The 19,396-nt window shown below is 35.8% G+C and overlaps 1 protein-coding gene across 2 annotated transcripts in view; it reads right to left on the bottom strand.

Moving 5' to 3' along the window:
* Positions 1 to 19,396, bottom strand: part of ZC3H12C (zinc finger CCCH-type containing 12C) — a 68,413-nt gene that overhangs the window by 23,405 nt on the left and 25,612 nt on the right. For both annotated transcript variants that reach the window (XM_036895680.2, XM_036895681.2), the window contains exon 2: positions 10,256 to 11,007. In XM_036895680.2, coding sequence (XP_036751575.2) covers positions 10,256 to 11,007 — 752 coding nt within the window. The remainder of the gene's footprint in view (positions 1 to 10,255; positions 11,008 to 19,396) is intronic.

The following is a 19,396-nucleotide window of genomic DNA, read 5'->3' as shown; positions in this document are numbered from 1 at the left end:
AGAGTCTCCAATACTTTCCAGCCAGTCTTCTCATTGGGCCAAAGAAATGGATGCCAACCAGGAAATCGCTGGGATGGCTGCTGTTCTTGGAATTCCTGCTAGCTTCCAAGGCTCAGAATCAGCCCTGTAGTATTAAAAACCTGAGCAGACAAGAACCAGGTGGCTCCAAACTGCAGGCAGGGCTTCCACAGACTAGGAGAGGTTGCGGGTGGACTGAACTTAATCTAAACTTACTGAGACATATGAAGGATGGGACTAATCATACACACTGGATGTAATTTAAGGGGTAACTGTAGGAGCTTCTCATAAGGAGTTATAAAAACAGAGTAAGCCTGTTTTAAAAAATTATTAGAAACAGGACATCTGAGTAAGCATAATGTAATTACCGGTGTAAATGAACTATCTGCTGAATGTTTACTAAAAACGTAGGATGATGTTTAAGAGCTGTAGCTTTAATTCTGTACAATAAGAAAAGAAAATTCATTATAGTTCTGTAGCCATTTATGGGCTATATGGGTGGATTCCACCTCCAAGACTCCCCTACACTCAACATGCAAAAACACAGTAAGGGAAGCAGAAATGATGAAAAAGAAGGAGCAAGGTTGAGAATCTGGATAAGAGACTTAGAATTAAGGCATTATTTTGGCAAATGGTCAGTCACCCTGATAACTTGCAAGAAAGGCGAAACAAAAGGAGTCAGACTACTAAACAGCAAAATGAGACTATACTGCCATACAAACCAAATTACTTTTCTTCTCAATGTAAAGAAAATCAGCCTGATGCCTTTGGAATTCCAGGGACTGAAATGACTTTTAGAAGTTATTCACGACTGTTTGGTAGACCAGATGTAGTAAGATTACATAGGCTCTTGCTCCCAGCTGATATTACCCATCTTAAGAGTGATTTTCCAGGGCTCTGAAAAAACCTGCAGAAATGTGCCAAGGTACTCTATGGCATGCTTCCAGCCTACAGCCCTCTGCATGGGGATGGCCACTGGCTGCTGAGGATGACTCATTAATGCCACAGGCATGATGGGGGCAAATGACAGTCCCCCTTACAAGGGAGAGCCATGGCCTCAGGCTCCCACTGTAAATCCAGGCTACTGCTCACACTTTGGCCGCCCACTGTGAGGCACTGCCGATGGCACTCTTTGAAACGTTTCTGCTAAAGGTAACCTGGGAGAAGGGGCTACTGGGGGCATCCCCCCGTGATTTTCATCAGTGATGCACTGAGGCACTTTCTAAATTAATGGGGAGAAATTCTGTGCCAGAATAGATCCTTACTCCCCTTCTCTTTTGTGGTAGATTTGTTGCTGGAATTCAAACACAAGTAAGAGAAAAGGTATATGGATGGCAAGGACAGAATGTTTCTCAGGTATTGGCAAAAGCAATCAGTTTTGGGGAAAATAGAGAAAGTTGAAGACAAAAAGAAATTCAAGACTCTCCAGTTAGTGTGACCTGCCCAGTTAGAATTATTTACAAAGGGAGCAAATCCTTTTCCCAGGCTACAAACAAATAAGATAGGACTCCCTAATGAAAAGTTAGTATGCCACTATCTTAAGAAGCCAGGACACTAGACAAAGGAAAGCTGGAAGAGATTGGGAAAGATGCAAGGGATGAAAACTAACATGAAATTTACTACCTCCATCAGGAGACTCTTCTTTCTTTCAGGAAATCAGACAAGAAGTAATTGGCAAATGGTGCAAACTAACGGGCAAAACTGACATAATGGGGGAGCCTCTGAGCTCCGTGTGGGAACATGTTTCTTCTTCCTGCTTTCATTTTTTCCCGTCTTTGTTGTGAATGCTGGGGCCTCGCATTCTGCAGTTTCTACTGACCTTTCTTATTTCACCTGATTCAGAAAAACATTCAATGTATGGGTATCTCTGGACAACCTTGTACCTGTTCTATTTCCTGTGAGTTTCCTAAGCAAATAGGTCCTTGGTAGAAGAACAGGCCTCTCTGTGCTGTTAGCCTGTTGGGAAGAGTCCTGCTGTATAAACTAAGGGCTACTATATTCTTTAATTCAGATAGAATATACAGGCATACTTCAAAGATATTGTGTGTTTGGTTCCAGACCACTGCAATTAAGTGATTATCACAAAGCAAGTCAAAAGAGTTTTTTTTGTTTCCCTTTACATATGAAAGTTATGTTTTCACTATACTTTAATCTATTAAGTATGCAATAACAGTATGTCTAAAACACCAATGTATATACCTTAATTAAAACCTTTATTGCTAAAAAATGCTAACCATCACCTAAGCTTTCAGTGAGTTATAATTGCTGATCAAAGATCACTGTAACAAATAGAATAATAAAAGCACTGAAATATTGTGGCAATTACCAAAATGTGACAGACATAGGAAGTGAGCAAATGCTGTTATAAAATGGTGCCACAAACTTTCAATTTGTAAAATACATAATATCTGAAAAGCACAATAAAACAATGTATGCCTCTATTTTTGAAGCACCTAGAAGATAAGCACAGATTTACTAATTTAGGTGCCTTATCTACACTGACAGTAAACATGTGCTGGGGCTGCCATGCTATGGGCCAAATTTTGAAGAAGAGAGGCTTTCTATTTCTAACATCAGTGGCAACTAATATACCACATGGGAAACTAACTGCTGATTTATTAGTGTTTTTGCAACTTCCCCAACAGATTTCTATAATTCACTATAGAGCTTATGCCAGAAAATAAGATGAAATTAATTTGGAGATCAAGCTGCAAAAAAGGACTACTAAGGTTTGGACAAGGATAACTGAAGCCCCATTACTTCCATCCAGGGACTCCCACTCAGTTTCAGATATATGCAACTCCCTAGAACTAGAAATTGAAAACCAAGGGGAGCTAAAATGAACATAGATCACCTTTTAAAGAATTCTTTTAAACTAGAAAACCATATTTGAATTTTAGTACCAAAGTCTTTCAAGTTTAGATATAGTTAGCATAATTGTATTACAGAAAGTCTGGCTGCATGTTGTTAATTCCAGCATAATAGTAATATAATAATGATAATAAGTATTTGTTGAACACTAAGTTACTAATATATCTAGGCGCTCTTCAAATATTTGATGACTTGCTTTCATTTTTTTTCTCAGTTAAACCATGCTGCATATATGAAAATATTTTAATTTTAAATAACTTTTTAAAGAATGACTTTAAGACCTGCAGTAATGTATTTTTCAGTGTTTAATGACTGCTGAAAAATAATTCTCTTACATCTATCCTATGTTCCATAAGCAGGGAGAAAGGAGTGCAGCTGGATCTTATTTTCAATATGGAAGAAAGAGAACATTTTACTTCCTATCATTGTAGTTTAATTAAATTTCATATTGTATTTGAGAATCTATAATTCCATGTGTGAACTCACAGGCATCTATAGTTTTTTTCTTTTATACTGAAGGAACATAATGATTGGTTGATGGAGTGATACCTATTGGGTCACTCTTACAGCTACCCCAATCTCTGATCTCTTTTCTAATACACCATAATTGCTTCAAACTTAAACCTAGTTGTCAGGGTGCTAAATATTGAACAGAAGACCAGAAAACTAAATCCATACTCCCTGGTTATAGATAATTTAATCAGCATTTATCAAGTTGTGTTCCAAACAGAAGGGCACAGAGGTTCTTTGAGGGAGCAGGGAAGGGACTCTTAAGTGAGAAACACAGCCTCACCTATACTCCTCCAGAATTCTGCTTTTGTTTGTTTTAAATACTGGGCTTCTACGCAAGATCTGCAGGACTGTACTGCTTTAAAGAAAAATAAAAGTCTGAAAAATCACTGATTAAGAACAATGAAAATATTCAACACCAAAAATTACAAGGGAAGTCTTAATATGAACTAATTTATCTTCCAATTAGTCATGGACATAACAGCAGTGTGGCTAAGACAATTTTGAGAATGGGGAAGGGTAAGGAAAAATGAAAGGAGAAATATTACCTTGGCGCTTTATGAGATAAGGAGTTTATATATTTATAACTTGAAGTCAAAATTAATAATATAAAGCACATCTGGCTAATCTAGATCCAACTGAGTCAAATACTTGATGGATCATTAGTTACCAACTAGGTCATTAGTCTAAAGATGCTGAAGAGGGAGGCATCCAAGATGGCAGCACTGGAAGCGCCTGACCTTGCCTCCAGCTACACACTGAATCTGCACCTACAAATGCAGTGATTCCCCTAAAGAAGAACTGAGGGCTGACTGAACAGCTTTTGCACGAAAAAGAATAGAGGGACCACACAGAGATAGCAGGAGAGAAGAAGACATGGTAACAAAGGGAATCCCAACTAGGAACTGCAGTAGGGCACAGAACAAAAATGTGGTTTAAACGCACACTCACCGACAGTGCAGAGTCTTCCAAAGGGTGGGGACTGCCGAAACTCTCCTATAGGCAGGAGGTGCTGGCAAGTGCCATTGTTTATATTCTACCTCCACTCTGATAGCACGGTCTGGAGCAAGTCCAGTTGTGCTAGTTGGCTTACCACCTCAGTGAGCCTTGAGCCTGAAGAACACACCAGCTCCAGATGTCCTCTCAAGGAGCTCCCCAACCCATGCCCGACTGAGATCCAGAAATCCCAATGAGGTGGCACTAGTGCAGCAAACAAATGGAACATCCCTGGCTGGTGGCCGCTTGGCCTCCTGTGAAATCACCCCCTGCATGGAGGCCCCAGGACTCCCTGCCTGCACCTGCTTTGCCTCCAGTCCTCCTGCTAGGCTGCCCCCTACACAAAGCATCCCAGGGTCCCCAAGCCCATGCCTGCTGTAGTTCCTGTGGGTCTGTCAGGGCAGCCATACCTTGCAGCACCCTGGGATCCCCAGCTCACACCTGAGTCAGCTATCACTGACACGAGAGGACCGCCCCAGCACAGATCACCCTGGGGCCACCTGGCCTTGCTCGCTTCAGCTCCAGCAGCCCACAAAAGCACTCCCTGTATGCAGAGCCTCAGGACTCCCCCATCCTGCCCCAGTGCACAGTGCTCAGGGAACCCCAGCCTGTGCCCACCATGGCTCTAGCCAGCCCGCCAAAGCCACAAGGCATACACAATCTATACATGGGACGTTCTTAGAAGTCCACTCCTTTGAGGCTGCAAGAGGTAGCTGTTTTACCCATTTCAGAGAGACAGCAGAAAGTCAAACAAAATGAGGAGACAGATAAAATGTTCCACATTAAGGAACAAGACCAAACTCCAGAAAAAGAACTAAATGAAATGGAAGCAATCTGCTTGATAAAGAGTTCAAAATAATGTTTATAAAGATACTCACCAAACTTGAGAGAAGTGGATGAACTTAGTGAGCATTCAACAAAGAGAGAAAACAAAAAGCACCAAGCAGAATTGAAGAATATAATAAATGAAATGAAAAATACACTAGAGGGAACTAACAGCAGGTTAAAAGATGCAGAAGAATGGATTAGTGATCTGGAAGACAAGGTAAAGGGAAAGTACCCAAGCTGAACAGCAAAAAGTAAAAAAGAGTTTTGAAAAATGAGCACAGGTTAAGGAACCTCAGGGACAATATCAAGTGTAGTAACATTCACACTACAGGGGTCCCAGAAGGAATAGAGAGAAAGGGGTGGAAAACTTGGAAGAAATAATTGCTGAAAGGCAACAGACATCCAGGTCTGAGAATCACAGAGCACTCCAAACAAGCTGAACCCAAGGAAGTCCACACTAAGACACATAATAATTAAAATGTCAAAAATAAAAGATAGAGGATCTTAAAAGCAGCATGAGAATGCAGCTAGTTATATACAAGGGAAACTCCACAAGGTTATCAGTTGATTTTTATAGCAGAAACTTTGCAGGCCAGGAGGGAATGGCATGATATAGTCAAAGTGCTGAAAGGAAAAAACACTATACCCAAGAATATTATAAATGGTAAGGTTATCATTCCAAATTGAAGGAGAGAGAAACAAATTTAAAGGAATTCATAACTACTAACCAGACCCTATAAGAAATGGTAGAGAGACTTCCTTGAGAGGAAAAGAAAAGGCCATAACTAGAAGTAAGAAAATTATGAAATGAAAAAATGTCACTGGAAAAAGCAAACATAGTAAAGGTAGTACATCACTTAAAAATTAGTATGAAGGTTAAAAGCAAAAGTATAAAATCAATTTTATCTAAAAAATTAGATAAGGGACTCACCCAAAAAAATGTATAAAATGACATCATATACATAAAATGTGGAGGTAGAGGAGTAAAAAAATGTAGTGCTGTTAGAATGCATTTGAACTTAACTGACCATCAACTTAATAGAGACTGCTATACACCTAAGATGTCATGCATGAACCTCATGGTGACCACTACCAAGAGCCTATCATAATACACAAAAAATAAAGACAGAGGAACCCAAGCATAACACTAAAGAAAGTCATCACTCACAAGGGAAGAGAGCAGGAGAAGACAGAATCAGAGAAAAACTACAAAACAACCAGAAAACAATTAACAAATTGGCAGTAAGTACATATCTACCAATAATTATGCTAAATGTAAATGGTCTAAATGTGCCACTCAGAAGATATAGGGGGACTTAACAGATAGAGAAACAAGACCCATCTAGCTCCTGACCATGGAGCCCCCAGTAGAAACACCACCAAGGCTTGGGCATGCATCCCCAGTTGATGGCACTCCATGGTGGTGTCCCACCACTGATACTGGGAAAAAACTCCTCACCACACCCTTGGGAGATGACAGTTGTATAGTCTCTGGTTGAGACTTTCCTGGACTTGGCCTATGTGTCTCCCACCTTGGCTGATGTGAATTTGCATCCTTTGCTGTATTGCTGCTATTAACTATGAGTTAAAACAACAAAAAACAAAACAAAAACAAAAAAGGAGACCCATCTATATGCTGCCTACAAGACACTCACTTCAGGCCTAGAAACACACTGAAAGTGAAAGGATGGTAAAAGATATTCCATGCAAATGGAAATAAAAAAGCTGGGGTACCAGTACTTAGACAAAATAGACTTTAAAACAAAGACTCTAAGAAGAGACAAAGAAGGGCATTACACAATGATAAAGGGATTAACAGAGCATGAAGATATAAGACTTGTAAACATTAAGCACCCAACACAGGAGCACCTAAGTAAACAAAGCAAATATTAGCAGACATAAAGGGAGAAATTGACAGTAATAGAATAATAATAGGTGGGCACTTTGACATTCACTTACATCAACGAATAGATCATCCAGATAGACAATCAATTAAGAAAATAATGGCTTTGAGCTACACATGGACCAGATGGACTTAACAGATACATACAGAACATGTCATCCCAAGACAGCAGAATACACATTCTTTTCAAGTGCACATGGAACATTCTTCAGGATAGATCACATCAGATCACACAAAACAAGTCTCTATAAATTTAAGAAGATGGAAATTATACTAGGCACCTTTTCTGACTGCAAAAGTATGAAACTAGAAATCAATTATAAGAAAATTACTGGAAAAAACACAAACATGTGAAAGCTAAATGACATGTTACTAAACAACCAATGGGTCAATGAAGAAATCAAAAGGGAATTTAAAAAAATACCTGTAGACAAATAAATGGTTCTTTGGAAAGATAAAGAAAATTGATAAACCTTTAGCCAGATTCATCAAGAAATAAAAAGAGAGGACTCAAATAAATAAAATCAAAAGAGAAGTTACAAACAATGGCACAGAAACACAAGGGATTATGAGAGTTTACTAGGAAAATTATATACCAATAAACAGGACAACCTATCAGAATGGATAAATTCTTAGAAACAATCTTCCAAGAATGAACCCAGAAGAAATAGAAAACTGGAACAGGCTGATTATCAGTAATGAAAATGAATTGGTAATAAAAAGAAAATTCCAACAAATAAAACTCCAGGAAAAGATGGCTTCACAGGTGAATTCTACCAAACATTTAAAGAAGAGCTAATACTATCCTTCTCAAACTATTCCAAAAAATAGAAGAGAAAGAGATGCTTCCAAATTCATTTTGAGGTCAGCATCACCCAGTTACTAAGAGCAAAGACACTAAAAAAAGAAAATTCCAGACCACTATCCTAGATGAACATAGATGCAAAAATACTCAGCAAAATATTAGCAAACAGAATTAAAAAATACTTCAAAAGGATCATTCACCATGAGCAACTGGGGTTTACTCCAGGTATGCAAGGATGGTTCAATATCCACAAACCAATCAATGTGATGCACCACTTGAACAAAAGGAAGGATAAAAACCATATGATCATCTCAAAAGATGCTCAAAAAGCACTGGACAAAATTCAACATCCATTTATGATAAAAACTCTCAACAAAGTGGGTACAGATTGAACATACCTCAACATAATATAGGCCATATATGACAAACCCACAGCGAATATAATACTTGAAGGTGAAAAGCTGAAAGCTCTCCTCTAAGATCAGGAAAAAGACAAGATGCCCACTCTCAACACTTTTATTTAACATAGTATTGGAAATCCTAGCCATAGCAATCTGACAAGAAATAGAAACAAAAGTCATCCAAATTGTTAAGGATGAAATAAAATTGTCACTATTTGCAAATGACATGAGTTATATATAGAATACAGAGTGTATATGGTTATATAGAGAAAACCCTAAAGATTCTATTAAAAAAATGATTAGAAGTAATAAATGAATTCAGTAAAATTGTAGAAATCTGTTAGTATATAGAAATTCCTATTTCTGTATACTAATAATGAACTAGTAGAAAGAGAAATTGAAAAAACAATCCCATCTACAATTGCCTCAAAAAATAATTTAACCAGGAGTTGAAAACCTATGCTCTGAAAACTGTAAGACACTGATGAAAGAAACTGAAAATGACACAAAGATATACTGTGCTATGGATTGGAAGAGAAGATATTGTTCAAATGTCCATACTACCCAAAATAGTCTATAGATTCAAAGCAATTCCCTTCAAAATATCAAGATATGGCATTTTTCACAGAACTAGAGCAAATAAAATCCTAAAATTTGTATGGAACCACAAAAGATCCCATATAGCCAAAACAGTCTTGAGAAAGAAGAAAGCTGAAGGTATCTTGCTCCCTGATTTCAAACTAACCACAAAACTAATTTGGTACTGGCACACTGACACATAGATCAAAGAAATAGTCCAATTAATGACAAAGAATGCAAGACTATACAATAGGGAAAAAAAAAGTCATTTCGATAAATGGTATTGGAAAAACGTGAGTATCTACATGCAAAAGAATGAAACTGGACCACTGACCATAAACAAAAATAAACTTGAGATGGGTTAAAGATCTAGAAGACCTGAAACCATACAGCTCCTAAAAGAAAATATGGGCATTTAACTCTTGGACATCAGCATCAGAAATTTTTTCTATCTGCCTCCCCAGGCAAAAAGAAGCAAAAAGAAAAATAGACAAGTGGGACTACACCAAACTAAATGCTCTGCACAGTGAAGGAAACCATCAGAAAAACAAAAAGGCAACCTGCTGAATTAGAGAATATATTTGCAAATGAGATTTCCAAGAAGGGGTTAATATCCAAAATACATAAATAACTCATATATCTTAACACCAATACCACAAACAATCCAATTAAAAAATGGGCAGAGGACCTGAATAGACACTTTTCCAAAGGAGACATACAGATAGCCAATAGACACATGAAAAGATACTCACATCACTAATCATCAGGGAAATGCAAATCAAAACCATAATGATATATCACCTCACACCAGTCAGAATAGCAAATATCAAGAAGACAATAAATAACAAGTGTTAGCATGTAGAGAAAAGAGAACCCTTGTGCACTGTCATGGGAAATAAATTGGAAGCCACTCTCTTCCATACTCACTATGGAAGAGTATGTAGGTCCCTCAAAAAATTAAAAATAGAAATACCATATGACCCAATAATTCCACTTCTGTGTACTTACCTGATGAAAACAAAAACACTGATTTGTAAAGGTATATGCGCCTGTTTATTCAGCACTATTTACACAGATATGGAAGCAACTTAAGTGTCCATAGTTAGATGAATGAGTAAAGATGATGTAGTATGTACATAATGGTCTCTATTTAAAGATGAATGGAGTGACAATGGATGAGCACCCGAGTAGACACACAAAACTAAGAGACACAATGAAAATTATGTAAACTAATCTTGCAACGCAGAGTAATCTTGACTTTAATGACTGTTAGTAGAGAAATAATCACAAATTAGAAATACCTTTTAAAGGCTGTTTAATAATAGTGAAAATTTCTCCACTTACCTCATTGCCACATTGCTGCCATCAATAACTATTGGTCTCATATTTTCCCCATCATCTGTTACAGTCTCTTGCATTGGAGATTCAGATCGCTGAGATTCCAGAGAAGATGTTTCCCGCATTATACCATTAATTGTACTAACTGTTTGTTCAGTCTCACTTTTATTTCCAAGTTTGACAAGTTCTCCCAAAATATCATTGATTAAAGCATCAGTACCAAGTTTGTTTAGCACAAGCTGAATCTGTTCTTCAGAATAACCTAACTTAAGTGCAAACTCCAGTTTTGTTTGGTATTCTCGTACAACATCAGGCGGTTTCTTCACTTCCGTGGATGTAGCCTGGGACTCTTCAGGTTTAAAGTCTTGCAAACTTTCACTGTGTTTGAGTATGTGAGGCTCTAAACAGGGAGACCTACACAGTTGTCTGTGAGTCTTGGTTAATAAGCATGGCTCTACTGAAAAGCTGCCCAATTGTTCTGACTCATTATCAGAATTCGGGCTTTCTTCAGAATCACTGCAGCTCACATTGTCTTCAGACACCTCTTTTTCGTCCTTCTCGGAATTAACTTTATCCATTGCTGGCTTTTCTATCATTGACCAAGGTGCAGATGTACTGAAATGTGGGTCAGTGCTCTCCACAGAAAGGTGGCCTCGGTCGTGCCCCAGATGACCCTTCAAGCCCATGAAGCTATTAAGTGTACTTGGCTCCACTTGGCTGTTTTTTCTGTAATCCTGGATGCAAAGCACCCCACATTCCTAGAGAAAAATGTAAAATATTTAGAATTTCATATTTACTGTTTCAACAAAGAGGTCACAAGAGAATTACCAAACCACTGAATACCTTTGTGCTTTGTGTACATTGTCTCATCCTTCATAAGACTTTTGCCAAGTAAGTATCGGCCCTGTTTTTCAGATGAAGTTGGAAATTAGAAAGGCCACCCCTTCAAGGTGAAAAAGTAAATAACTAGTAGAACTAGATTTTTCACCCAGTTTTGTCTGACTCCAAAACCCTTGCTTTTCCCACTATATCAGGGTGCTTCTCAACCTTGATGAAGAGATTTTTTGTTAGAGTGACCTATATTTCTTGAGTCACATATAGAATATTATCAAAAAATACATTTCAGATATGCTATGACAGGATATGTGCCTTTTCTCTAAAAGAACTCATAAAATTTGTAAAGCATTCTTTTAAAAAGAAAGTCATGTAGAAAGGAAGGAAAACATGAATTTACTGTAACTGAAAAATTATTAATTTGGATCAAGCTTAACAACAATCTAAAGATGTTTCAAAAATAATTTTGGTACTGTGATGAAAGAGCACAGTTCTACAACAGCCAATAAGGAATTAATACTTACACAGTGAATTACATTCCATTTGAGAGAGAAATAGTTTTACCCTAATAATCTTTTTTTGTGAATATTGAACACAGTAGTAGAATACAATTTTTAATGTTAAGCTACCCTTATTAAGTGCCAGTGACACTACAGTCTATTTCACTCCAGGGGCAAAAAGCTCTTTTATTCTATGCACATTTATAGAATGCAGAGAAATGAAATCGTTCACATAAAATTAGCAGCAAATAATTAAGTATACTGAATAATGTTATCTTAATTTTTTGAACGTTATAGCAGAAACTATCTCTATATTCTATCAGATACACAGTTAACTATCATCTGTATGGCTAAAAAGTCATCTTTTTTCCAACCTTCCCCCTACAGAAATGCTTTAACTATTTACAATGCTTTGCTGTTTCACTGTTTTTCTTGAAGTCTATTGGGAATAACTGTTATCTGTCTACCAGGAACAGTTTAGCAAAACAAAATAATTTTCCCTTGTACTTCATTGTAAGGCCTATATTCACATTAGTAGTTTAGTTATTAAGGCAATTCCAGTATTCTATCCATGCATAACATTAGTAAACCAGGGGTAGCTGAATTTTGAAACTGTATAAAACACCTATTTAAGTAACCTAAAAAGGAAAATTGGAAAAACATTTTATTCTAAAGCTTCTTCAACATCTTATTTACACTAGAGAGGAGCTATTATATGAATGTTGAGAAAATGCTAAGTGATTTGTTTAAGAAGTCACACATTTGAATACATACTTAGTGAACTTATTAGAAGGAAGTACTTCTACATTATGAAATAAATTTTATCAACTATAGTAAATACTAGAGAAGAGAACATGGAATATTCTATTTGATAACAATACACTTAAAATTCCTTCAGTGTAGAATTCCTACATACTTCTACAGGTATTTCTTCAGGTTTTATCACTTAAGACAGATAACTTTGATATCATTCATTGTTCTACTAACACAGCATTCATTAATTTAAAAAAAAATCAAACTCCCTTTGCTCCTGACTGCACAACTGACAAAGAAATATTCCTTAGGAGAGCTCTATATACATCTGCCCCATTGTGAAACTGTATCGACTTCAATTTTTTCTATTAATATGGATATGCAGAAGCCTAATTATTTAGAATTAAAGTAAGAGAGTTTGAAAGCAAATCTTTACACTCAGTGATGTATTAACTACTGTAATATTCTGTCACCATAACGCAAGAAACAAATCACAAGAGCATCCTAATAAAGGGATACAGTTAAAAGAAAAATCTGCACTGTAGCCTTCCTAGAGCTCCCACCAAAAGTATCTTAAACAAGGAAAACCTATTGGAAGCGGGCTGCCTGGCAACCAGAAGGTGGTTGCTAAGCTGCACTCTTTTAACATGCCATCATGAATGCTAGCACAGTGAAAGAATAATTTGGTATGAACAAAAGCCTATAAAAAAGACTGGGACTTAAGTGCGTCTGGTTTACCCTCTGAGAACAATGCAGCTGCCAAACCAATCTGGAAGCTCCGACATCATTGTTCTGTAAACCCCACAATCTGCTTACTGCAGGAAGTGTATTTAACGGGCAACATTTTTGATCTCCCCTGAAAAGTTTGGGTTCTGCATTAAGTGCTGTTGTGAGATAATTCTTCAAGATGATGACTCACTGACCAAATTCCTGAACTGAACTAGGAAATACTATTTTAATATTGAGCTTGCAGTGTGTTTCTTTTGGACTATTTCAAAAAAGATGAATATTAATGAAAAATAGTGGAACACATTAGAATATAGTGTTGTGTTTAAAGAGTAAGTTAAATTATTCCTAATTTTCACATTTTTTCAAAGAAACACCACCAATACTGTAGTCTTTAAACTGAAAATTATCCACCCTAAAAAAGTATTTAAATCTTTCCTTATCACTTTCAGCTAATATAAAAAAGTGTTGATGGTACTGTACAAATCTGCTTTCCTATATAATTTTATTATATGGCTAAAATGATAAAATAAGTAGAAAAAATTAGGATTGTGATTTTATAATATTAAACCAGATAAAACTCAATTTGTATAAGAATGTATTTAGAGAAAACCACATATAGCTCACATAATTTATATACACTAAATAAAGTTTACAGTAATTGGGTTAACATGATTTTTAATACTAAGCATAAATGTAAGCTTATTCTATCCCATTTTTTAAAAAACTAACATCTAATTTTGTTAGGCAAAATAATTTTTCTTTTAAAACATCCAGGTTGAACTTTTTTCACACTGCCAGGCTTCTCCTCACTTCCAGATTTCACTGGTTACCTCAAAAAAAGTTTTCGAATGTTTTGTATCTCGTACTAAACAAGCAGTTAAGTAATTTTTAGTTTCTACTCTTAGTAGTACAAATAAAAGGCTAATGAGTTCAATTATCAAGCCTATAAACTACATATATTTTCTCCACTTCATGATACAAATTGGGAAATAACCTTATTTATATTGACCCAAATTATAAAGATTTGGTTTTTAAAACTTGAATCTCTAAAATGTTTCTTCACCCACTTGCAATTAGTACAAAATTAATATGGAACTTAAAGAATTTTGGCCATATCTTGAAATCATTCAATAAAAAATACTAGTCTTAAGATTTAAAAACTGATAAAAATATTTTCATAGTCTGCAATACTTGTTCATGCAATATATAAAACAAGGAATTATAAGAATTTTTAAGACAAAGGACAGTATATTATCTTTATTTTATTCAATGCCTTAAAAATGATCAATAATTTTGAAAAAGAAAAGGTAGCAAAGACTACAATATCACAAAATTTATTATTACATGTAACGTAAAAAATAGTTTTCCCCTTAATTTCTAAACCATTTATTAGACCTTTAAGTTTTGCATTTACTCAAATGCAAACATATATAAATCATCTTTAATCAACTATTAACTAATTAGGATAATTTTCCTTATTGTATGAAGCAGCAGCATAGGCAAAATTTCACACACAAAGTAGATTAGTGTTTATATTCCTGTAGTTATCAAAAAACTCCAAGAAATATGGCTTTTATCAGGGATCCATTATAATTGGCTTTTACATACTATCTTCATGAACACAGAAGGTACTGGGCAAAAATATAATGGTCTGAAAACAGATTTCTACACTTAGTAAAGCTACAGATTGCTCTCTGATATTGTACTGGAAATTAAAACAATTCTTCTTGCAAAAGACCTAATAAATTAAAAGTCAAATACTATTTATTGAAAAAAGAACCAAATTTTTATGCTTATTTTGTACCTGATGATGAAGTATAGCTAACTTTTAATTGCCAAACAAAAACTTTATTAGCTGAAGGCATGTTTATAATACACTATTTACTAGAAATTTGTTGCATACACACAAATGCCCCCATATAGTGATATTTTCTTAAAGTTCTCATTAGATGACTTAGATAATCCATCTCAAATCCAGTAATTTTTTTTTTATATTCTAAAGAGTCTCATATTAATCAGGAATATTATACCATGAACTTATTAATCAATGTATTTGTCCCTACTGCAAAGTTACAATGCCATAAAGTGGGTTCTCATTATTACCTAAGTGGTAATACCATGAGAACAATGAAAATAAAATAATGAATATGTAATAAATACCTACTGCTGTAGTCTCTGTGTATTTAATTACCATTGTATTTCAGTGAGTGCTGTTGTCTGCATCCCTCTGCCTAACAAAGGAAGGATGTCCCTTTGAACAGACTGGTTAATGCTCTAGGGCAACAGATGTCTACTGGAACTGCAGGAGACCAGCAACTGGTGGCCTGCCCATCTTCTGAAAACTTTCAATAGACTTGTGCGTGTGTTCACACAATAGGGCATGTGGTAGAAATGAAAACCTTTTTTTAACCCTTTATGCTCTTTCTTTCCCTCCCAACTGATAGATGAAAGTCTTTGTTTCCTCCTCTCTTCCCCGTTACAGAACTCTTGAAAGCAATAGTTCTTGAGATGACATCTAAAATCTAACATCTGAAACTAATGGAAGGTAAAAAAAAAAAAAAGGTGGGAGCAAAGAAATCAGAAGCTATATGTGAATATCAAAACTGCTAACAAAGCAACTGAATGCTTAATCATTATATTTAAACAAGCTGTTTGAAACATCTACCAGTATCAATCCATTTCCCCATGCCAGGTTTTTAAGACAATGGAAAAATCAAATCTATCATTTTATAGCGTCTAGGTCTGGCAGTGGCAGCTTAAGAAACATTAAGAATGTGACAAGTAGATAAAACCTAAATTCACTGTTTATCAAAATATCAAAACATTGTATCTTTAAGTAACAAATGATTACATGCCATCTAAACGCCTTACACATGTTCATGAAGTTGTAATTACTGATACAACTCCAAAATATAAAAATGTAGAAAATCTGCTTCACAGACATATTTTACAGAAAGAATTTAATTTCCTGGCATTTTGGCACTATGTAATAATTTGTAGGTTTTCATTGGAGGTGCTTTCTATTCTTTACAGAGTTCAAATTAAAACTGGTATCTAGCAAACTTTAACTCCCAAGGCATTAAGTTGCACAGATACTCACGTTTGCAGGAAAATACAAAGACATTGGTTTCTGTAGCAGCTTCAGCAGTAACTCCTTAACACAATTTTAGCTGCAGACTTCCAGGCGGGCAAGAAGAACAATGAATGGTGGAACAGATGGAATGGCAATGTCTTTGCTTAACCTATTACCGGGTGGAATAACAGCCAATCATAGGCCAGAAAGCTCACAATTAGTTGGCCAGGCAGATGCAAGCCAACCGCAGCACCCTGCCTCAGGTTCGCAGGTTTCTAAGATAAGCAAGTTGATGTCATTCTCTGGGTCTGCCCCGGGCAGCATGTGTATTAACGCGGGGTGTGCAGCAACAATAGGCCATACAAAGCCGACTAGTAGGCAGCTGCTCTTTGAGAGCAGTCATTAGGGAGCAGGCTGCCAACAAGAAACACCTGGCTTGGGCAGACTTCAGCTTTTCCTCCCTGTTTTTAAATGCATGAAACAAAGAAAGCAATTATATTTTCAAGTGGTAAAAGCTGCACATTTCAGTCCAAAAAGTTGAGGCTATAATCTAGTCTATTAGCTTTTTGTTTTTGAGAAAAATTAAGAAAATTAGGTGTGTCAAAGTAGTAATTAACTACTGCAACAATCCTTTCCTTTAATAAATGTATGGCTGGTGAAATGAGACAGAAGGTTAAGAGTAAAGCCATTTCCCTGGCAATAGTGGGAAATGTAAAATATCTGTTAAGTATTGGTTAATTTGTTGCAAAACAATAAAATAAAAAAAGGGATGAAAATAAGATTGCAAAAAAAAAAAGGGTTTAAGAGTTTACAGAACTGATTTCAAAAAGTTCACTGAGAGTAAGTACACTGTAGTAAAACAAGTTTGATCCACCCTTGTGCCAAATGAGTCACCTAAACTGTACATTTAGATGAAAGTAACTTCAACCTAAGATCACCAGAATAGCCCAGTTTATGTATGTCAAATAGCAGTGTAAAATTCTCTTATTATGGGTACTAGTTAATTATGTAATTAAATAAACTCTTTCATTATGTTTTAATACATAACATGATATTACACCTCTTAAAAGTATTTGTATTTCCTAAAATTTGTAACATGTAATACTCAAATTTCAATTCAGGAACAAATTAACTTTAGTTTTGAAGGACATAAAGTACACAAAAATCAGCTCCTTCAGTAAGGAAGCTTGCCATCCCTGATTTATTTCAAAGTTCCAGACTACAGTATTCATTAAGCCATGGACCATTGTTTTTGAGGGCAATGTTAAGTTATGTCTTGCGGGGCCTCTGATTATAAAAATCTAATAAAAAATTTAAGACCATCAGGTGTTGTGAGAATATTCCTCTTATAAAGAAAGGGGAATCTAGAGCTATCCCACTATTTACGTGATGTAGCGCCCCACACCCCTAAGCAAGCATCCCCTTTCCATTCAGGTGCAAATTAAAAGAGTAAAGGCAAAAGGCTGCTCTTAAAAAACAATTTTGTTATAGGCTGCCTTCCACAGGGCCTACGCTTTTCCGTTATATAATCATGAACTCTTAAAGACATAAATTTGGTTAAAGCACCCCCAAAAATCTGATTCACACACAAATACAGAGGCTATTCATAATTAAGATAATTTCTGAATACTTGGGACAAAATAGTATTGGCTGGGTTTCCTGGCCATGTTGTTTTTGTGCCCACTCAAATGTAAATGAAATCTTTACACAGTAAGAGGAAGATCTACTCTTATATGGTTAAAATTTTTCAGTTATGTCACCAAAACAATCCCTCTGCCTACTAAAAGCTTAAAATTGTTTCCTGAAAATTAAATATAAGGCATGATATTGTAGATCACCGTTTGCCTATATTTTTTCCTCAAAAAACCTTAATAGTTTATGAAAGTATGTCATTCCAAAAATGTTAGAGAATTTAAGACTCTGTGAAAATGTTTTTTGAGCTAAATGTAATTATTAGGCCTGAATGTCAAATGAATTTCTAAAGTAAGAACTATTCTTCTCCACCCGAGTTACAGTAATGTTTTGGCAATAGTTAAGCCCATGGCTTAATTTCATAAACCCATTAAAGATCAAGATTAAGTATCTATATATTATAGTTTGCTACAAATTTTAATGTTAACTATACAGAATTCAAATTTTATGTTTTGGGTCAGCATATGAACATTACAGATGTGAGGAAAATTAGGATGTATCTTTTTTCTCTTTTGGTGGTGTGGTGGTACTTCTTTTTGAAATTTCATGAGTAAAATGTTATCAACCATTGAGGAGTAAGAAAATCAAGACTAGTATGGGCAGTAAATTTATCTCTGGTTAGACTGAGTTTGATTAAATAAGATAAAAATGAAAAGATGTAATACTTTCATGCAATGTAGTTACAACTAAAACCTAATAGAACTTAAGCTATACACTGACTAAAGAGACAGTGAGGTCAGTATTTATGAATTCATATTAAAACATTTTTTCTTTCGTACATAAAAGACAAACTCTTTAGTATGAATAGACAGTCTTTTTTCCCTTGGGTTTCCTTTCTTCTCTTTATCCCTTGCTACTATAGTTACTACTTTATAGCTTTAATTCAGGAGGAGGAGGAATCTTCTCACTAATTCCTGCCACTGTGAACACAAATCAGAGAAAACTACCCAAGAGCTCAGCAGGACATCTGATCTCTAGCACTCCATTAAGCTTTTTTGCAAACAGCAAATAAAGGCAGTGATTCGAAAAAACTAATCAGATCCTGCTGTGGCATTTAGACTATCTTGGTTGCTAGTATTGGATAATGTTAGGCACATTAAAACATCTGTAGGTGACTATCTTAGTCATAAGGCTCTGGTCCACTTCCCACTGTAGAGCAAATACAAACAGCTGTCCTGGGCTCTGTGTGCGTCACTGCAATAAATGAGTTATGATAGAAGAAAACAAGACCGTGTAGTTTGGGGAGCATACTAATATCTGTCAATGCCAAGGTATGTCTAACATTTGAAAGTTCAGCTATTTGAGAGGCCCTTGTGTGCTTGCTGAAGTATGGATGTGAAATATGCAGTCTTTGATGATGGTGCTTGGAATCAATTCTCAGTGGTGATTCCTGGTACCTTTCTTCTAACATGAATTTGTTCCCCTTTAATATATAATCCTTTTCAATCCTAACAGTAACACCAGGGAAGATTATCATGTCAAACTTTCACAGCTGTCTCCAAAAGGTTGAAGGGTTAACATTTTAACCAAAAACTCTTATTGAGAACTTTAAAACCAACCAACCAA

Source organism: Manis pentadactyla, chromosome 13 (assembly GCF_030020395.1).
Source record: "Manis pentadactyla isolate mManPen7 chromosome 13, mManPen7.hap1, whole genome shotgun sequence".
Taxonomy (NCBI): domain Eukaryota; kingdom Metazoa; phylum Chordata; class Mammalia; order Pholidota; family Manidae; genus Manis; species Manis pentadactyla.
Note: the sequence above shows the minus strand (reverse complement) of the source record. Positions and strands in the feature narration are given on the sequence as shown.